Raw genomic sequence first — 23,126 nt, forward strand, 5'->3', positions numbered from 1 at the left:
CCAACATAAGATAATGTTCATTATCTAATCAAAATTACTAAACATGGTAAGAACCAACAAAATTGACCTATAACTAGGAAAAATTAAGTCAGTCTGCAAACAGAAATCCAAAAATGTCAGAAGTGACAGAACTATCGAAGAAGTACATGAAAAGAAATATCATAGCCATATACATGTATTTTTAAAAAGACACAAAAATAACAAGAAATTAAACATTTTTAAAAATCCAATCGAACTCTAAAAGATGAATAATATATTACCTGAAATGAAAATTCACCAGATAAGATTAAAAGAAGATAAGACAGTACAAAAAAGAGAGATCAGTGCACTTGAGCACAGAAATAAAATCTATCAAATATAAAGCATGGACAGAAAAAAGACTGGGGCAAAATAAAAGAACAGATCCTCAAGTCACCTGGGGAATTACATGAAGTTGTTCAACATAACATGTAATTGAAGTCCTAGAATGAGGATGGGAAAAAGACAGAAAAAAATGTTTGGAAAACAAGTACCTGAACTTTCCAGGGTTTACAAAACTATAAAGCTACAAATCCAAGAAGCTAAATAAACCACAAGCAGGATAAATTCACACATACACACATGTACACACACATACATACAGCAACAAGCATCAAAATCAAATTGCTAAGAACAAATGATACAGACAAAAGCTTTAGAACAGCTGAAGAAGACACATTAAATACAAGCGACAAAAAACACATACCCCTCCCTCAGAATCTACATAAATGAGAAGACAAAGAAATAATGTCTTTTTTTATTTGATTTGATTTGATTTGAGAGAGAGACAGAGTGAGAGAGCATGAGAGGGGAGGTCAGAGGGAGAAGCAGACTCCCCGTGGAGCTGGGAGCCTGATGTGGGACTCAATCCCAGGATCATGACCTGAGTTGAAGGCAGTCGCTTAACCAACTGAGCCACGCAGGTGCCCCGAAATAATGTCTTAACTAATAAATCTGTAAACCTAGAATTGTATACCCTTCAAAAATATTTTTCTTTTATTTTTTTCTTTAAATTTTATTTTATTTTTTTTCAGTGCTCCAAAATTCATTGTTTATGCACTACACTCAGTGCTCCATGCAATACGTGCCCTCCTTAATACCCACCACCAGGCTCACCCAACCCCTCATCCCCCTCCCCTCCAAAACCCTCAGTTTGTTTCTTAGAGTCCACAATCTCTCACCATTTGTCTCCCCTTCTGATTTCCCCCAACTCACTTCTCCTCTCCATCTCCCAATGTCCTCTGTGTTATTCCTTATGCCTCACAAGTAAGTGAAATCATATGATAATTGACTCTCTCTGCTTGATCTATTTCACTCAGCATAATGTCCTCCAGTCCTGTCCATGCTGATACAAAAGTTGGATATTCATCCTTTCTGATGGAGGCATAATACTCCATTGTATATATGGACCATATCTTCTTTATCCATTCATCTGTTGAAAGGCATCTTGGTTCATTCCATAGTTTGGCGACTGTGGCTACTGCTGCTATGAACATTGGGGTACAGATCACCCTTCTTTTCACTACATCTGTATCTTTGGGGTAAATACCCAGTAGTGTAATTGCAGAGTCATAGGGTAGCTCTATTTTTCCTTTCTTAAGGAATCGCCACACTGTTTTCCAAAGTGGCTACACCAACTTGCATTCCCACCAATAGTGTAAGAGGGTTCCCTTTTCTCCACATCCTCTCCAACACTTGTTATTTACTGTCTTGTTAATTTTGGCCATTCTAACTGGGGTAAGATGGTATCTCAATGTGGTTTTGATTTGAATCTCCCTGATGGCTAATAATGATGAACATTTTCTCATGTGTCTGTTAACCATTTGTATGTCTTCTTTGGAGAAGTGCCTGCTCAAGTCTTCTCCCCATTTTTTGACATTTTATCTGTTTTATCTGTTTTGTGTGTGTTGAGTTTGAGTTCTTTATAGATCTTGGATATCAGCCCTTTGTCTGTAGTGTCATCTGTGAATATCTTCTCCCATGGGTTGCCTTTTTGTTTTGTTGACTGTCTCCTTTGCTGTGCAGAAGCTTTTGATCTTGATGAAGTCCCAAAAGTTCTTTTTGCTTTTGTTTCCTTTGCCTTTGGAGATGTATCTTGAAAGAAGTTGCTGTGCCCAAAGTCGATGTTCTCCTCTAGGATTCTGATGGATTCCTGCCTCACATTGAGGTCTTTTATCCATTTCCAGTTTATCTTTGTGTATGGTGTAAGAGAAAGGTCACATTTCATTCTTCTATACATAGCTGTCCAATTTTCCCAGCACTATTTATTGAAGAGACTGTCATTTTTCCACTGTGTATTTGTTCCTGCTTTGTCGAAGATTATTTGACCATAGAGCTGAGGATCCCTATCTGGGCTCTCTGCTCTGTTCCACTGATCTATGTGTCTGTTTTTGTGCCAGTACCATGCTGTCTTGGTGATCACAGCTTTGTAGTAAAGCTTGAAATCAGTCAACATGATGCCCCCAGTTTTGTTTTTCTTTTTCAACATTTCCTTAGCAATTCAGGGTCTCTTCTGATTCCATAAAAATTTTAGGATTATTTGTTCCAGCTCTTTGAAAAATGCCGGTGGAATTTTGATCAGGATGGCACTGAAAGTATAGATGGCTCTAGGCAGTATAGACATTTTAACAATGTTTATTATTCTGATCCATGAGCATGGAGTGCTCTTCCATCTTTTTGTGTCTTCTTCAATTTCTTTCATGAGTGTTCCATAGTTCCTCGAGTACAGATCCTTTACCTCTTTGGTTAGGTTTATTCCCAGTTGCCTTGTGGTTCCTGGTGCTATAGTAAATTTAATCAATTCTCTAATTTCCCTTTCTATATTTTAATAGTTAGTGTATAAAAGAGCAACTATTTTTGGTACATTGATTTGTATCCTGCCACATTACTGAATTGCTGTATGGGTTCTAGTAGTTTAAAGATGAAGTCTTTTGGGCTTTCCGTATAAAGTATCATGTCATCTGTGAAGAGAGAGAGTTTGACTTCTACTTTGCCAATCTGAATACTTTTTATTGCTTTTTGTTGTCTGATTGCTGTTGCTAGGACTTCTAGTACTAGTCAAAAATATTTTTCAGAAACAGAGGTGAATAATAAGATACTATGTCACACTCACCAAGATGGTCATAATAAAAAAACAAACAAACAAACAAACATGACAATAATAAGTACTGACTAGAATTTGCAGAAATTGGGAGTCTTCATATGCTGACGGTAGAAGGTAAAATGGCATAGCTGCTTTGGAAAATAGTCTGACAGTTCCTCAAATGATGAAACATAGAGTTACCATGCGATCCAGTAATTCCACTCCTAGGTATGCAGCCAAGAGAACCGAAAACATATGTCCACACAAAAAACTTAAAAACAAAAATTCATAACAGCATTATTCATAAAAGCCAAAAAGTAGAAACAACTCAAATATTCATCAACTAATAAATGGATAAATAAAATGTGGTATATCTATACGATGGAATATTATTCAGCAATTTAAAAAAATGAAGTACTGAAATTCAGTACTGAAGTACTGACGTACAACAGGAAGAACCCTAACAACACTGTGTTACATAAAAGGAGAACCACACATTGTTGGATTCCATTTATATGAAATGACCAGGATAGGCAAATCTACAGAGACAAAGTAAATTAGCAGTTCCCAGTAGCTGGAAAGGTGCAGGGAGCAGGGGGACAGACAGGAAAGAATTGGGTAGTGCCAGCTAAGGCGCTCACAGTTTCTTTTGAAAAGAACATAAGTATTCTAAAGTCAATTGTAGTGAAGGTTGTACACTCTGTGAATACACTAAAAGCCACTGGATTACACATTTTAAATAGATGAACTGAATACTATATAAATTACATATCAAAAAGCTGGTAAAAATATTTTCAACAAAAAAGGATATTTTAAAATAAACAATGTGGGATGCCTGGGTGGCTCAGTTGGTTAAGCCTCTGCCTTCAGCTCAGGTCATGATCCCAGGGTCCTGGGACTGAGTCCTGCATCAGGCTCCCAAGTAGCCTGCTTCTCCCTCTGCCTATCTCTGCCTCTCTCTCTCTCTCAAAAATACATAAATAAAATCTTTTTTAAAAATAGACAATGTAGGGCGCCCGGGTGGCTCAGTGGGTTAAGCCGCTGCCTTCGGCTCAGGTCATGGTCTCAGGGTCCTGGGATCGAGTCCCGCATGGGGCTCTCTGCTCAGCAGGGAGCCTGCTTCTCTCTCTCTCTCTCTCAATGCCTGCCTCTCCATCTACTTGTGATCTCTGTCAAAAAAATAAAATCTTAAAAAAAAAAAAATAGACAATGTAAAAACTAAAACAAAAAGAAAGCAGCAGTGGGTATATTAATACCAAAAAACATATGCCTTTTTGAAAAAGAATATTACGAGAGATAAAGGAAACTTTCATAATAATAAATAGGTCATCTCATCAAGAAGATAAAACAATGCTAAATGTGCACAAACCCAATAAGAAAGCTTCATAATACAACAACAGTGAGAACTGAAAGAACAGAAAATAGACATTTGCAAATCCACAATCGCCAACAATCTCAACACTCCTGTCAGCAACTGCCAAATAAAAATCACTAGGATGCAGAAAACCTGAACAACACTATCAATCAAGTATGTCTGAATGACAGTTAAAGAATGTCCTACTCAAACAGAATATACATAATTTTGAAGCATACATAAAATTTTTACCAAAACAGACCATATGCTGGACCATTAAAACAAGCCTCAGCACAACTGAACCATGTTCTTGTGATGCAACTCTGTGACAATACTAATAGGAATTTCATGTCATAGTGAAAAAATAATAATAATAAAATAGAATAAGACAAGTCTCCACAAATGTAAAAAAGGTTGAAATCATACATTTACATTTATAAGCACAATGAACTGTAACTATAAATCAATTTTTAAAAATCTAGAAATCTTCTACTATTTGGAAATTATCCAACCCATTTCTAAATTATAAGCAGATTAAATTTTTAAAATAAAAAAGGAAATTAGAAAATATTTCAGATAAATGAAAAAACACATCATAAAACATGTAAGATCCAATTAATACACTGCTGAGAAAAATGTACAGATAGCTACATTAGAAAAGAACCAAAATCCTCCTTATAAAGCTAGAAAAGAAGAGATTAAACCCCAAGTAAGTAAGAGAAAGAAATCACTAAATAGCAGAAATCAGTAAAATAGACAACACAAAAATATTAGGAAAAACTCAATAAAACCTACAGATGCTTTTTTGGAAAAAATTACTGATAAACCTCTAACTAGAATAATCAGAGAGACAGAAAGAGAAAAGAAAAGACTTATCAACATAAGTAATGAAAAAAAAGCATTACTATAGCTCTTACACATGTTGAAATAATAAGGAAGTACCTAGAACAATTTTTGTTAATGAATTCAACAACTTTGATGATATGACAAATTACTTGAAAGACACAAATAAGCAAAATTTACTCAAGAAACATAAAATGCAAACAGCACTGTATTTATTTTTTTAATTAAATTTGTAGCTTAAAAACCTTCTCACCAAAACCAAACAAACAGATCTCCTGGTCCAAGTGGCTTCACTGTTGGATTCATCCAAATATTTAAGGAGGATAATGTCAATGCTATGCAAATACTTCCAGAAAATTAAAGAGGGAATACCTTCCTTATATTACCTTATGTTCTACAAGGCCAGCATTAATCTGAAGTCAGTGACCTTACCAAAACAAACAAAAATAACACTGTGATAAATATTCCTCATGAACACAGATACAAAAATCCTCAACAAAATTTTAACAAAGCAGGGGCGCCTGGGTGGCTCAGTCAGTTACAGTCTAACTTCAGCTCAGGTCATGAGCCTAAGGGTCCTGGGATCGACCCCTGAGTTGGGCTCCCTGCTCAGTGGAGCACCCCAACCCCCACTCTGGATCTTTCTCTCTCTCAAATAAATAAAATCTTTAAAACAAATTTTTTTTAACAAAACAAATACTGCATCATATAAAAAGGATAATATAGCATGACCCCAGGGGGATATATAAGACAAACCCAAGTTCAGTTTAATATTCAATAAATTAATCATATAATTCATATTAATAAGTGAAAAACAATTCTCAACATATGATCAATTCAACTGATACAGAAAAAGCATTTGACAAAAACAATGTTCATTCCTGGTACAAATTTTCAACAACCAGAAATAGAAGAAAATTTCCTCAACTTTATAAATGGCATATACAAAAAAACTACACCTAACATTGTACTTAATGGTGACATGCTTTCCCCCTAAGATCAGGAACAGGGCAAGGATAGCCACTACTTCTTTTCAACATTGTACAGGAGATTCTAGCCAGTTCAGTAAGACAAGAAAGACAAACCAAAAAGAAAGCATTCCAACTGTAAAGAAAGAAATACAACTTTTAATTTGTAGACAAGATGATCATCTACACAGAAAATTCAACAGATTAAACCACCAAAACTGCCATAATTAATGACTTTAGAAGGTTGCAAAAGAAAAACATACAAAAAATAAAATAGTATATTAGTAATAAATAACTCGACGCCTGAGTGGCTCAGTTGGTTGGACGACTGCCTTTGGCTCAGATCATGACCCTGGAGTCCCGGGATCGAGTCCCGCATCGGGCTCCCAGCTCCACGGGGAGTCTGCTTCTCCCTCTGACCTTCTCCTCGCTCATGCTCTCTCTCTCACTGTCTCTCTTTCAAATAAATAAATAAATAAAATCTTAAAAAAAAAAAAAAAAGTTTAAAAATAAATAAATAAATAAATAACTGGAAATTGAAATTTAAAAATTGAGGGTGCCTGGGTGGCTCAGATGGTTAAGCATCTGCCTTGGGCTCAGGTCATGATCCCAGGGTCCTAGGATCAAGCCCCACATCGGGCTCCCTAGGTCAGCAGGGAGTCGGCTTCTCACTCCCCCTCTGCTCTCCCTGCTTGTGCTCTCTAGTCACTCTGCCAAATAAATAAATAAAAATAAAATCTTTCAGGGCGCCTAGGTGGCTCAGTGGGTTAGGCCTCTGCCTTCAGCTCAGGATGATCTCAGGGTCCTGGGATCAAGCCCTGAATCAGGCTCTCTGCTCAGCCGGGAGCCTGCTTCTCCCTCTCTCTCTGCCTGCCTCTCTGCCTACTTGTGATCTCTCTCTCTCTCTGTCAAATAAATAAATAAAATCTTTTAAAAAAAGAAAAAGAAATTTAAAAATCGATACCATTTAAAACAAGTATCAAGAAACATTAAATATTTAAAGATAAATATGACAAAAGATACATAAGGCTTATTCACTGAAAACTACAAGCATTGCTGAAAAAATTAAAGGAAGAACTAAACAAATGACAACATCCATATCAGTTGGGGGTGGAAGGAGAAAACAGACCAGCATGGTATCAAGGGACCCAGTGAAGTAAGGAGGATGTCCATATTGAAAGGTAGCCTGGTATGGAATGTCAAAGCCAGTTAGGAATGAGGAGGGCATTCAGGCAGAAGCATGCCAGAGTATTACAGCCCAAGTGGAATAAGGAGGATATAATACAGGGGGAACTTAGTCTATAGTGTTAGCAAGGTAAAGAGTTGCAATGATAGCAATAATAGGTAATCAGTGTCATAAAAGGAACTAACCCAGTAAGTAAATATTTTACAAATAATGAGGGGTGCCTGAGGGACTCAGTCCACTAAGAATCTGCCTTTGGCTCAGGTCATGTTCCCAGGGCCCGGGGATCAAGCCCCTCACTGGGCTCCCTGCTCAACGGGAAGTCTGTTTCTCCCTCTTCCTCTGCCTTTCCCACCGTTCATACTCTCTCTCTCTCTCTCTCTCTCAAATAAATAAATAAGATCTTAAAAAAAAAAAAAAAGAGAGTAATGAAAGCCAGGATGCTCAGTAGTAATGAGTACACCAAGCACAGAGATACTGGTTTCTAAATAACATTCTCTACTTAGAGAAATCACTGATTCCAGGACTGCAGCAAGCAAAGTACAAGATAAATTTGAAAAATCTCTCCTTTTTTTAGTAAAAAAGAACAAAAAATTATGAGGACATATTTAAAAAAAAAAAAAAACCCACACAGAAGCCAGATTGAAGGGGCCACTCTGGTGCCATTCAGAATAATCTGAACAACAAAATAAATAATATTTACAAATTATGACTCATCAAATAAAATAAGAATAACTTTGAGTCCATACTGACATAAAAAATTAAAGTGAAAATTTGATGAAAATGATTAATTTATATAACTATAAAATACCTCCCCAAAGAATTTTTCATTACAAATATAAAAAAGAGCAACTTCACAACGGAAAAGAATCAAAGAGAACATCATGACTGACAGGACAGATCAAATTTATATGCGACCTGGTAAGACACAATGAGAACCCAGCAATGCTTTTGTGATATTCCAGCCAAAGACATACAACATGAATGTAATCATGAGGCAATATCAGACATACCCAAATTGAGGGGCATTCTACATAACTGGCCTGTAATCTTCAAAAGTGACAAGGTCATGAGAGTCAAGGAAAGACTGAGGACAGCTCTGGGCTAAAGAAGAATAAAGAGACAGGACCACTAAATGCAACACATGTTCTTAACTGGATTCTTTTGCTGTAAAGAACATGACTGAGACAATTAGCAAAATCTGAACTGGGTGTGAGGGTTAGAGGGTTAGAGGCTACTAATATATCAATGCTAATTTTTATTCTCTATTGCATTGTGGCCGCAAAGAAGAATGTCTTTATTGTAGAAAATGACACCAAAGTATTTGGGGATGACAGGGCATCACATCAGCACCTTACTTTCTAAGGGTTCAGAAAAACACATAGCTAAGTTTTATTTATGAGAATGTTTAAAAATAAAACTTTTTAAAGACCACAAGATAAGTGATGACAAAATTTACAACTACTATATAACAAAAAGTACTAACTTTACAAAGTTAATAGATAAGCCATGCATTGAAAGCAAATATTTGCACGATATACCTAGTAAGAGGAAAAGGTATTCAAAGTATCTAATGAATCCTTATAAATGAACAAGAACAACAAACAACCTAAGGAAAAAAATGGACAAAATATATAAAAGAAAATCCAAATGTCCAAAAATCAGTATTACTAGTAATTGAAGAAGTGAAATCATAGAACAATTATCTATCATTTCACAACTGTCAGACTGAGACCAGAAAGTCTCACAATACAGATGTTACCTAGAGGTAGAGTAACAGACCTCCACAAAATGCCAGTGGGAATCTAAATTGATAGGCTGAATTCACTTTGGAGAATAATGCCAAGTCGAACACAGGAATGAATGCATGGACATCCTTTCTTTCTTTGATCCAGCTGATCTCCTTCTAGGTATAAACCCTAGGCCAGCAGAACTGGCACTACCTGGGAGCTTGGTAGAAAATGAAGAACCCCAGGAATGAGCCCAGACCTCCCAATCCGAAGCTACACTTATTTTTTTTAAAGATTTATTTTTATTTGACACAGAGAGGCAGCAAGTGAAAGAACACAAGCAGGGGGAGGCGGAGAGGGAGAAGCAGGCTTCCCGCTGAGCAGGGAGTCTGATGCGATGCGGGGTTGGATCCCAGGACCTTGGGATCACAACCTGAGCTGAAGGCAGACGCCTAATGACTGAGCCACCTAGCCTCCCCAGAATCTACATTTAACAAATCCCCATGTAATTTGTATATATAGCAACATTTGAAAAGCACTGTTGTTAAGAAACTGAATGTGTGAAGAGAGACATGAACAAGAATATTTACTGAACCTCTGCACAGGAAACAACTGGAAACACATCAAATGTCTTTCACGGTATCAGTGAGAACAGTTATCCTACAGTAACAACAATCCCAAAAGTCTCAGTGTCTTAAAGATTTTTAACTTACTCATATTATATACATCCATAACATGCTGGCAGGAAAGTTCTGTTCATTAGAATTACTCAGGGACTCAACCAACATCTTGAAAGTTACCATTTCTCATAACCAAGGGAAAACAGAACTCTGGAGGGACTTGGGCTAGAAATTAACTTCTAAGCCCAAAAGTAATATTCATCACTTCTGTTCACGTCTTATCAGCCATCTTATCAATTCACATTTTATCAGTCACACAGCCCAAGGGAGCCCAGGAAATATAATCCTACTATGCGACAGAAGAAGGTTGAGCTAGAAATAACTGGTGGACAGCACTTATGATAACCACTAGAAATGAGAGCAGAAATGTGAATTATTCACACAATGGACTATTATAAAGGATTAAGGTAAGTGAACTAGTTCTATACACATAAGGAAAATAACCTCTTCACTAGTATGTAAGCCCCATAAGAGTAGATATTTTTGTCTGTATCCCCAAGAACAATGCCCAGCATATAGTAAGTACTCCATTCATCTTTGTTGAATGAGTGAATCTCAAAAATACAAGGACTGAGAACCATTCATGTAAATGTTTTTAAAAATACAATACAATATATGATTTGTAGACATTAAAAACATGGACTAGAAAGACACCATATTTATGATACTGGTTTCCTTACAGGAGTAGGGAAAGAAATATAGCTGAGGAAAGGAACTTAAGTTTTATCTGTAATTTTTTAAAAAAATGTCTATCTTTACCTCTCTCTGTCCATACATGTTTATCTATTTTCATATATATTTACATATATATGAATCAAAACTGGAGAACTATTAATATCTTAATTCAGAGAACTTGGTACACAGTTGTTTTTTTTTCACTGTAAACTTCTGTAATTCTAGAATTTCACTAAAAGGTTATCAGGGAAATAATACTATTCATATCTCACTGAACAGAACTTTTCATACTGTCCTACCTATGTTCTTGTATGTGAACATATCCTCTTGGGGAAAAGAAGGGAGTCTAAGAAATTCAAAAAATTTTGATGCTTCATGCTTTACGCTTTAAAATTCTTGAAAATTTAAAGCTTTTAGTCACAATATTTCTATTGTTATTTCAATATCACATTTCAATTCTATACTTTTTCCCTCAAAACCTAGGTGAAAATCAACATTCCAGCAAGGTATGTCTTGTTTATCACAGCTTCACACACCCCATCATACTGCAGTACACTCCACGGTAGAGAGGGTGGGATGCTGACTCTAGCTTGGGAAGAAGAGTGAAAGAGTCACTACATTCTTTCCTGCAAAATAAATCCAGAGGAAAACAACACACAGGAGAGTAATTCTCTAAACTTAATCTTGACTTTGCCCCCTGTGATGATTAACTTTATGTGTCAACTTAGCTAGGTCATGGTACTCAAATATTTGGTCAATTATTATTCTGGATATTTCTATGAAGGTGTTTTTTTAGATGAAACTCTTGATACTTAATCAGTAGACTAGAGTGAGTAAGATTACTCTCCATAACTGAGGGGGGCTTCACTTAATCAGTTGAAGACCTTAACAGAAAAAAGACTGACTCCTCCAGGAAGAAGGAATTCTCCCAGCACACCATCTTCAAACTCAGGGTACAATATTTATTCTTCCCTGACACCTATCCTACCACCTTATTCTGCAGATTTGGGACTTGCCAGCCCCTGTAACCATGTGAACCGATTCCGCAAGATCAATAAACCAGTAATCTCTCTCTCGTGCATGCGCATGCTCTCTCTCTCTCTCTCTCTCTATATATATATATATATATATATATACACACAAACACACACACTCTACTGATTCTGTTTCAGTGAAGAACCCAGACTAATTCATCCCTATATCAGAACCAGTAACTATTTTTTTTACTACAATACTAAACCAAAGCATGTTACTCAAATCAACTATCACTAAAAGTTATGTTTTACCCCTGAAAGACCAGGTCTTCTAAACACCAAACTACGAGTAGTGGGTTTGTTGTTTTTTTTTTTTAATTAAACATAATACATGACAAAATATATTAGCATACCATACTAGCATGTAAATAAGTCTCAGGATGAATCAGCAGATATATAAAAGGGTAGAGAAGATATTATATGGACTTAATTATTTCATGATAGGTTATGCTAAATATGGACCTTAAAACTATCCTAATTAACAGAAATTCAAGATTAGATGTTCAATTAAAAAAAAAAAATCTTACCTTTTAGTTTTCATCTGGTCCCTCAGTTTACTATACATCTCCAGGACTTGAAAGAAAAGGGAAAAGAGAGCACACAAGCATTATTTAGAGAAAGTGAGAAACTTACTAAAGCTAAAGGAACTGCATCAAGAACTCTAATCCATTTCCAGTTCCTCACCTGGAAGACACAGCATTAACTTATCAACAGTGGCTGAAATATTTCTCTGTTGTAGTCGACACTGCTTCAGCTCTTCCATTGCTATTACCAGCTTGGCAAGAGGAAAAAAAACCAAATTATGCCAGTAGCTGTAAATAAAAAGCTTTCAGTCACATTTTTCCACCCTGTGTTCAATTCATCAGAAAATCCCAGACAGTTTCATAGAAAGACCTGCCAACTGAACTAAGAAACTGCCCTTCTCAACTAGTAAAACATTCCTGCGTGGTTGCCCATTTTCTCCCCAAGATACATACTATATTGGAAAAGGCTAGCTGAAATGAAATCCTCAAATCCAGGAGCTATTCAGAAGAAAAGAAAAAATTTGCAGATTTTCTCCAAACTTTACTCAGACTCTTCAACATTTATGGTTTCATCAAATCTTCTGAGAAGACCCTATGCTTCTTTCATTAATGCTAGACTCAAGGGAAACGATCCTCCGTATATAGCTTCAGTTGAGTCTTAAAAATTATCTTCAACTAAATCTCTATTTTAACAAATAAACCACACGCTTAGAAGTTATAGCTTTTCCAAGAGTTCCAGTTTAGTGAAAATTCATTTTCCTTCCCATAGCTGTTTTAAAGGCTTCCATCTGAAGTTGTACCACAGTATAACTGGAAGAAAATGCATTCTGCATAATTTCAAATATGTGAGACAAACTTTCAAAAAGCAATAATCTACATAAGCCTCTTGTAGTATTCATCCCAAACCTATACCTAAACACATTATCTACCGGGATTCCATGAGAAAAGAGCAAAAGAGAACTGCTCTAAGTCACTGATAAAACAATCAAAAGCTAATCTTAAAAATTATTAAAATTAAACATTAAATAATTACTAGTTGGTAAAAAAGGTACATGATACAGAGAACAGTAATGGACTGCAAGTCAAAAAACTTGGGTTTTAGTCCCAGCCTTGCCAATTACTATGTAACTGTTAACAAATCATCTGTTTCAGCTTCCTCACCAATAACCAGTGATAATACCTGACCTGACTCTGTGACAGGCCTGTCAAGAGGATCAAGTGAGAAAAAGGGTATAAAAAATCTTGTAAACTGTGATGGTTTAAATGGTGATTGTTCAATTAATAGAATCACTGATTCACTTTTTTAACAGATATTTATGGAGCACCCACTTTGGGCCAGTCACTGTTTAGGCAGGTAGGGAATATGACAATGAATAAAACAAAACTTCCTGATTTCGTGGAGCTTAATTTCTAATGGCAGGGGACAGACAAAAAACAAACATACAACTAAAAATATACAATCGTAGAGCATGATAGGTGCAGTGGAGAAAAATAAAGGAAGAAAAGTAAAAAGAACACACGGGTAAAAGTAAGTCTGCAATTTCAAATAAAAGAACTCATTAAGGAGGGAACATCTGAGCAAAGTCTGAAGTGGGAGAATATTGGTGAAAGAGCATTCCAGACAGAGGGAAGAGCACTGGTTGTATTATGACTACTTACGATTTAATAACATAGTGAAGAGTTGGTGGGAATGCAAATTGGTGCAGCCACTATGGAAAACAGTGTGGAGGGTCCCCAAAAAATTAAAAATAGAGCTACCTTATGACCCAGCAATTGCACTACTGGGCATTTACCCCAAAGAAACAGATGTAGTGAAAAGAAGGGCCATCTGTACCCTTACATTCATAGCAGCAAACCACAATCGCCAAACTGCGCAAAGTGCCAGACAAATGGATAAAGAAGATGTGGTCCATATACACAATGGGATATTACACAGCCATCAGAAAGGATGAATACCCAACTTTTGTATCAACATGGATGGGACTAGAGGAGATTATGCTAAGTGAAATAAGTCAAGCAGAGAAAGTCAATTATCATAAAAAATGGTTTCACTTATTTGTGGAACATAAGGAATAGCATGGAGGACATTAGGAGAAGAAAGGGGAAAATGAAGGGGGGCAACTGGAGTGGGAAATGAACCATGAGAGACTATGGACTCTGGGAAACAAACTGAAGGTGTCAGAGGGGAGTGGGATGGGCAAATGGGTCCACCTGGTGATAGGTATTAAGGAGGGCACAGATTGCACGGAGCACTGGGTATTTTACACAAAAATGAATCATGGAACACTACATCAAAAACAAATGATACTGTATAGTGACTACCATAACACAATTTTTTTAAAAAAGAAAAAAAAAAACAGTGAAGAAATCTACAACTTCCCTCACCAAGTTTTCTAGTGGCTATATTCATATAATTCAGAGAAATATTAGGGGAAGCAACAATTAATGTCCAAGATCCTCCAACAAACTCCTGACGGTCTTACAAGCCACTATATCAAGAATGCAGTCATCAAAAGAGAATAACAGGAAACAGAAAAGATTTTTTCAAAAGGTAAATGGCCTTACTTCCTTTCCCTCATGTTGCAGTTTTCTATTAGTATCCGTCACTTGATTCTGTGGAGAAAAGACAATTTAAATTCATAAAAAACAAACATTTAGACAACTGCAAGGTAAGATCACATTTAAATGAAAAGACTAAACTCAGTTACTCAGATAGTTTGGGTTCTCCAACACATCTTGGTTTAATGGCATTCTCTCAGGTCTAAATTACATCAACTTTTCTACTAATGTTTTCTACCGCATGATTTTTGAACAACAAAAAGAAAAATTTAGTGAATGATGTGTTCGGCTTAGAATATTCCAAACTAAGATACAACAGCAGCTAAAGATCACACTTTAATTTTGGAAAGAAAGGAGAAAAAAATGGAAAAAATAACCCAAAGAAGCTCACCATCTCCATTATGTGTACAAAGAACAAATTTGTCATAGATACTATTCCTCAACTCACCACTGTATTACTGGAAACCTTGGGTATAAACTGAAGTTTTTAACTCATGCCAAATCTTCCCTATTTATTATCCTAATTTTGGAAAATATTTTATCTTGGGGCACCTGGGTGGCTCAGTTGGTCAAGCATCTGACTTTGGCTCAGGTCATGATCACAGGGTCCTGCGATGGAACCCCAACTCAGGCTCCCCCAGCAGGGACCCTGCTTCTCCCTCTCCTACCCCACACCCCTGCTTATTCTCTCTCTCTCTGTCAAATAAATATTAAACTAAATCTTTAAAATTTTTTATTTTAATTTTTTTGGATCATTAATTCTTAACAGTTCCTAATATTTCCACTTTCCCATTTTTCTAAATTAATCTCTCCATCAGATACTCAAAACTATGTAAACAAGCCTTAAAATTTATCTAGAGTTTGTAATATAAAGGAACTAGTACAAAGTTTTTTGATATCTACTTTCAGATACTTGACTGATATAAAAAAATTAAGTACACAGAACAGTAATTTCCTGAGCAGCTCAGATATTATCAAAACATGAGCAATATTAACTTCTAAAGCTTACTTTAATAGAGGCTTTCTACCCTTCCACCAATAATTGCCATTCCTTACACTTTGAAGGCATTCCCTTAGCCCAGTGTTTCCTATTACGTCCCTTAGCACACAAAGAAATGCTGGTTAATAGGTACTCTGCACATGCACACAGAGGTGCACACCTGCACGCACACACACACACATACACACACACACACATCCCAAATATGTATGGAATAGCCTACTCAACAGGTTAGTTTATTCAGGACGTCTTTTTTTTTTTTCTTAAAGATTTTATTTATTTGACAGACAGAGATCACATGTAGGCAGAGAGGCAGGCAGAGAGAGAGGAGGAAGCAGGCTCTCTGCTGAGCAGAGAGCCCAACGCAGGGCTCAATCCCAGGACCCTGGGATCCTGACTTGAGCCGAAGGCAGAGGTTTTAATCCACTGAGCCACCCAAGCACCCCTATTCAGGACTTCTTGAAGCCTTTAATATTCTACGTGTTCAATGCCCAATAAGGGGATATCATGACTATGTTTCCAGACTTTTTTTAACATAATACCCTCTTATTAAGGATCATCTTAAGAAACTAGTTTTTCAAGAACACATGTCTGTAAACTTTGCCCTAAACTACATACTACACCTGGACTACTGTTTTCAGAGACAATTATCATGTGCACCTCCTTCCACAGATAAAACAAAACCCAACCTTACTTTATAAAGTAACAGAAAGAGAAGAAACCCTCAAATTCCCTCTTTACTATTTATTTAATAGCACAACATGTAAAACACATGGTATTAGACAGCTAACTCAGTATAAAGGAAGAGTGTGACATAGCTCAAATGCTGACCTAAGACAACATCAACAGAAGCACTGTCTAAAGCAGAGGTCAGGAAACTTTTTGCAAAGGGCTAAGTAGATAACCTCTTTTGTGACCATTCCACTCTGCCACTGTAGCAAAAATGCAGCTAGAAACAAACTACAGATGAATGGGCATTGCTGCATTCCAATAAAACTTCACTGATAAAAAACATGAGACAAGCTGAATTTGGCCTGCAAAATATAGGTTGCTGATCCTTGGTCTAGAATAAGTGCAATGGTAAGGCTATTAGACCACAATGTGAGAGTTGCATTCAGATGTCATGTTTCAGGAAGACTACTGACAAACTGAAACACAATTAGATGGGAGTATGTTTGGAGAAGGACCCAAAGCCACACAAATGGAAAATAAAGGATATCTTAGCCCAAAGAAGGAGGAAATATTCATTTGGAGACACTACACTTACTATACCTAGACACTATACACTGTACACCATACCTAAGTAACAGCTCTCCATCAAATATCTAAGCACTATTAGAAGAAAGATGCTGTCTAAAAATAGTGCTTATTACTTAAACTAATAAATGGATGTTACTAGAACACAGGATTAATATCAGCTTACTACAAGAAAAAGCTTTTAAGTAATGTGAATAAAAATGGGGTGGCATGCCTTGAAATAATGTACTGCTATCTCCCCCTTCAGAGTGTTTATTCAAGAATAATTAGTTGTTTAGGGGCGCCTGGGTGGCGCTGGGTTAAGCCTCTGCCTTCAGCTTGGGTCATGATCCCAGAGTCCTGGGATAGAGCCCAGCATCCAGCTTTCTGCTCAGCAGGGAGCCTGCTTACCGCTCTCTCTACCTGCCTCTCTTCCTACTTGTGATCTCTGTCTGGCAAATAAATTTTTAAAATCTTAAAAAAAAAAAAAAAGAAGAATCAAGTGTTTAATACTAAACTAGAGAGCTCATAAAATTCAACCTTCCATAAATACTACTAAATTCAAAATCAGTGTCTACTTTATTTACTTTACAAAAGACACCACATCTAATATTTTTTTCCCTCAAACTCATTGTGAGAACATTTTACATTGCAACCAGTACAAAAGTATAGGGCATGCGTGCATGTGTGTACACACACATACACACACACACACCCGAAACAAACTTCTCAAGAAAGTGTTCATCCTCACTACATGTAATACACTTTACTGCTTTCCATTCTGTTCTGTTCTATCTCTTTCAATTTTTATTAAAAATACTGACTATGGCCCACCAATTTGACCTTGTGCAAACAATGGTTCTAAAACACTCCATAGGAGCCTAACAAATGCCTCTAATGAGAAGATAATTACCACTTCATTCGTATTTTAACATAAAAATGAAAAGAAAGTATATTGCCTATCTAGCTTGCTACTTCTCTTGATGCAGAAAACATAAATATGGACAGAGATCATATACATACTATGAATCAAAAGAAATAGCAGGCATCCTAGAGAGTGTAGTTTCTTTTCCTTGTTATGTTAAAATAGTACTGACAGTAGTTAATGTTAAACCTTTTGCATTTTCTAAACTCTTTAATACAGCTCAAGAATCCCTAATTTTCTTTTTTTTTTTTTTTTAAAGATTTTATTTATTTGTTAGAGAGAGAGATACAGAGCGCAAGCACAGGCAGACAGAGTGGCAGGCTAGAGGCAGAGGGAGAAGCAGGCTCCCTGCCAAGCAAGGAGCCCGATGTGGGACTCGATCCCAGAACGCTGGGATCATGACCTGAGCCGAAGGCAGCCGCTTAACCAACTGAGCCACCCAGGCGTCCCAAGAATCCCTAATTTTCATAGCTTCCTACCCCAGGCTGAATTCCCCCTTCCCACCCCCACCCCCGACCCCCACTCTAGGGTGTGCTGCTAGACTTGATTCCCTCACGTTTCAGAGGAGATGAGCGGGAGCCTGCAGCAAACACCCAGAACCGGTAGCCTCCCTGTCATGCTTTCTCTCAGGGGCAACCTGAGCAATTTGAAGGAATCTGCAACTTGAAACAGATTGGAGGAAGGAAGAGGAGACAAGCACCAACCAGCAAGGGATACCAGCAACTGGTGAGCATTATATGGGCACTGTTCAGTGACAGTACGCCAAGAAGGAACTCTACCACGTGACTACTTCGGTAACCAGAGACAGGGCTTTGGGTCGCCTGTCACGGACAGGGGGCCCAGGGAGCAGAGGGAGAAGTCTGGAATACACACGTCCAAGTAACACAGAAAAGAACAGCTTGAGGGAGAATGGAAAGCTGGGATGGCTGCGTGAGGACAAACAGCACACACGGCTCCTGGAAGGAGCCCCCTACCTTGGCTTTCAAACATTTCAGATGCTTTTGTCCATCTGAAGCCTCAATTGTCCATTTCAGCACCCCCCAAATTCAGCACTTTTTATTTAAAATATAATCAAATTGTTCATACTTTTTAACAGCTTTATACATTAAGAAAACATTTCTAATACTTTCTCATGTAAGATATCCTTCTAAAATAAACCGTAGTTTATTATTCTTTTCAATGAATGTATCATGATCTATTTTACTCATCTTCTACTAAATGACTTTAGGGACATTTTAAAGTTTTACCCATTAGACAGCAGAGGGAGGAAAAAATGAATAAAATAAAATAAAAGCTTTATACATTAAAAAAAAATCATATGAATACCCTTACACATGCATCTATAGTCTCAGAATAAGTCTTAGGGCACTGTGGGTGGCTTAGCCAGCCACCTCTTAGTTTCAGCTTGGGTCATGATCTCAGTGTTGAGAAATCAAGCCCCACACTGGGCTCTGTGCTCAGTGCAGAGTCTGCTTCAGATTCTCTCTCTCCTCCACTGTTTGCCCCTCCCCAACCCTTGTGGAATAAAACAAAATAAATAAAATCTTAAAAAAAAAAAGAGTAAGTCTTCAAAACAATGTTTTGAATAAAATAAATAAAATTGCTCTCTTCAAAGGTTGTAACAATCTACACTCCAACCAGGCATACCCTGGTTGACTAGTATCATATCTCTAATCTTAAATATCATTTTTCTCATCTCTATCATTTTATTAGGCAGCATTTTACTACGCTTCCATTCCTTTAATTTTATAAATTGTAGAGTTCCCTTGTATTTCTTCTTACATACACTGTATATTAATATATATTTCTGTTTCCTATTAGAATGTTCATATTTTTCCTTTTTAATTTATATAGATTTTTTTCTATGTTACAGATATTAGTCATTTCCGCAAATGTATCTTTAAATAGTTTTTATTTATTATTTATATTTAATCTTTACCTTATATGTAGAAAAGATTCTTTCATTTTAATGTCATATCTACCAACTTTTTTCTTTCTGGCTTTAGGAATTTTGTTTAGAAATGTATTCCTCACTCCCAAAATCATACAAACATTCATCTGTACTTCCTATTAGTTCCTGGATGGTTTTGTATTTTACACTTAACTGTTTCTTTCATCTGAGATTACTGTTGCTATACTGAATGAAAAGCAGGTTAAATTTAATTTCAACTAAAGTAGTTAAGCATTAAACACAGTAATAACAAATCAGAAGAATCATTACTTTGGGAGGAAAGGGTAAAGGGAGCAAGTAAGGATACAAAAGAGAGATTTAATTGTGCTGGCAATAATATACTTCTTAAGAATGTAGGACAGTTGTTGTACAGCTCCATAAACTCTTATTTGGACCTTGGGACCCACTGTGCTTAAACTTCAGAAATTTGGAGATTTTGTAAAGATGATATGGTACATACTGTATATTACATAACACCCCTACCCAATGGACAATAGGACAGGATCCCGCAATCAAACACATTAATATTTGTGCAGAAAAAGATAAAATTTTACATTAAGTAAAACATATTAAGAAGCTTGATAGCTTCATGCAGGTTAGGTTTTACAGTCAAATTAGCTCTTTTTTAAGAGATTATTTATTTATAAATCTTTTTTTTTTTAAGATTTTACTTATTTATTTGACAGAGAGAGATCACAAGTAGGCAGAGAGGCAGGCAGAGAGAGAGGAGGAAGCAGGCTCCTGGCTGAGCAGAGAGCCCGATACAGGACTCGATCCCAGGACCCTGAAATCATGACCTGAACCGAAGGCAGCGGCCTAACCCACTGAGCCACTAAATCTTTTTTTCAAGCCTTTATTTATTTAATAGGGAGAGAGAGAGAGAGAGTAAGAGAGGGAACACAAGCAGGAGGAGTGGGAGAGGGAGAAGCAGGCTTCCCACTGGGCAGGGAGCCTGATGCAGGGCTTGATCCAGGACCTTGTGATCACGACCTGAGCCGAAGGCAGATGCTTAACGACTGAGCCACCCAGATGCCCCAAGAGTTTATTTACTTAATTTAGAGACTGGGAAGGGGGAGAGGGAGAGGGAGAGAGAATCCCAAGCAGACTCTGCTCGGAGCACAGAGCCCAACACAAAGCTCAATCTCACAACTCCAAGATGATGATGACCTGAGCTGAAATCGAGAGTCAGACTAACTGAGCCACCTCAAATTAGCTTTTAAATCACTGTAGCTTTAACTAACCCACTTTCCCTCTCAATAAAATCAGTTCTTTACTTTTCTTACCAATGTATTCTTTTTTTATGAATTTTATACTCACTATCAAGTTCACCCCATGCCCCAGGAAAATTCTTTTGGGATTATAATCCGAATTCCAATAGGAGAAGGAGGAGGAAGAGGAGAAGAAGAAAAAGAAAGAAGGAGAGAAAGTGGGAGAAAGAAAGAAAGAAAGAAAGAGGAAGAGAAAAAAGCAAAAAGGGGGGGAGGGAAAGGAGTAGGGAAGGTAAAACACGGGACGGAAGGAGGGAGGGAGAAAGGGAGGAAGGAAAGAAGGAGGGAAGGAAGGAAGGAATTAGAGCCATAAGGACCAGAAAGAAAGAAAAAAGTTGTTATTACTTATAGAGCATATGAGTGTTTACATAGAAAACTCAAAAGAAGTCCACACAAAACTTATTAGAAATAACAGAAGAGTTTAGTGAAGCTATCAAATTTCAGATCAGTAAGAAAAGTCAATTATCTAAGATAAGGGAATGGACCAATATGGCTGGTCTCCTTCCTGAATTCGAATCTGTCATATCAAGAAAGAATTTCCATGCTTTGGTAGAAGATATCCCCCAACTACACTCATTTGTTTTCCTGTGGCCTTGGTTGCTCTGCTGCAAAGACTTCTACAACCGTGTCATGCCCTACAACCCTGTCATCCTACAATGATGCTTTTATCTGGCAAGGAAGTACATGGATGACATGAAGAATCAACTGGGTTTCTATTTGAAATGAACAGTTACTGATTCTGTTGCTGGTTCTCATCCACATGCAGTCATCCAAAATAAAATTTAACTTAGAAGAGTATTCTTTTTAGCTAAAATAATCCCAATTATCTATGTTTTAGTACAAATTCCTTCCTTAGTTTCTTTACTACAAACATACAACTCCCTACTCCTTTAATGCTAATCAAAACCCCAGCACAGAACAGAGAAACAAGTCCCTCTTGGAGCCTTCTTACTTTGAGTTTCTGAGCTTCCCCTCTCACTTTCAGCAGTTCAGTTATAGAATCCACAAAGCCTTGGTAATGAAAGTTGCACATTTTCTCAATTTCCCGGTCATGATTGCGGATGCGAGTTTCAAGCTTCTCCATGAATCGTCCATGTTCCTCACCATCATAGACAGACCTTTAAAAAAAAAAAAAAAAAACGCATGAAGATTACACCAGATTTACTTTTAAGAAAGAGAAATAGAATTACAAACACAGAAGTGAATTTATTTGGAGATTTCATATTGAAGGTACGTTAAGCACAGAATAATCCAATTATATTAACATTGACTCAATTCTAGATGAGTATTTTTTTTTTAGGAAAACAGAAATTTTGCTTCCTATCCATTCAAAAATACTTAAATATTTGACAGTACTCATCACAGAATTATTGTCATAAAATGAAAAGGCTGAATTACAACTCCTTTGCAACTTTCCTTCTGAAACTTCCCTAGAAAAACTCACTTTTGGATAAAGCCATACCCAATCACTCCGTAACTATACCCAAGAAGCTGATGCTGCTGGAGAAAAACACAGCTGGGCTGGGTTGACTCTGTTTAGCTATATAAGCACAAATCTACATTGGGCATTCAATAAATATTGCTAGATAATACTATTAAAACTATCCCCCCCCCCGACCACCACCACCACAAAATCACTTTGTAACCTCAATAACTATGTGTGAGAACCTTACTTTGTCCTTTCCTCAACTGTCCATCCCCTCTCTCACTCTCACTCTCAGCTGCTGATGTGACGACACATTTCAAACAGAAAGATATTTCTTCTCCCACTAAAATCAACCAAACTTCTTACCTCGGTAACTCCTGTAACAATGGAAAAAGCGTTTCAAGCTCTTATCTGTCAATCTTTCTTGTTGTCTCATGAACTTTATGCCTTCAGTTATTCCCTTTTATCCATCCTCTACAGCATACATTCCCCCAGTCTGCTAAGTCATTCTCATGGGCATATAAACAGGACTTACAGAAACTGTCCTTACCTACACATTTCCTTCCAGCTAACAACCCTATTCCCCTGCTCCCCTTCCAGCAAACCTTTCTGTGGCTTCCTCACCTCCCAAGAGTTAACATTCATCGTGCTCCACCTAATAGCAGCATTT

The 23,126-nt window shown here is 37.0% G+C and overlaps 1 protein-coding gene across 3 annotated transcripts in view; it reads right to left on the reverse strand.

Moving 5' to 3' along the window:
* The window catches only part of EXOC6B (exocyst complex component 6B), a 615,706-nt gene that overhangs the window by 509,104 nt on the left and 83,476 nt on the right, over positions 1-23,126 (reverse strand). For all 3 annotated transcript variants that reach the window (XM_032352447.1, XM_032352446.1, XM_032352445.1), the window contains exons 2-5: positions 21,983-22,148; positions 14,657-14,704; positions 12,252-12,342; positions 12,095-12,140 (exon numbers count right to left, since the gene is read on the reverse strand). In XM_032352447.1, the coding sequence (XP_032208338.1) occupies positions 12,095-12,140; positions 12,252-12,342; positions 14,657-14,704; positions 21,983-22,148 (351 nt within the window). The remainder of the gene's footprint in view (positions 1-12,094; positions 12,141-12,251; positions 12,343-14,656; positions 14,705-21,982; positions 22,149-23,126) is intronic.

This window comes from Mustela erminea, chromosome 7 (assembly GCF_009829155.1).
Source record: "Mustela erminea isolate mMusErm1 chromosome 7, mMusErm1.Pri, whole genome shotgun sequence".
Classification (NCBI taxonomy): domain Eukaryota; kingdom Metazoa; phylum Chordata; class Mammalia; order Carnivora; family Mustelidae; genus Mustela; species Mustela erminea.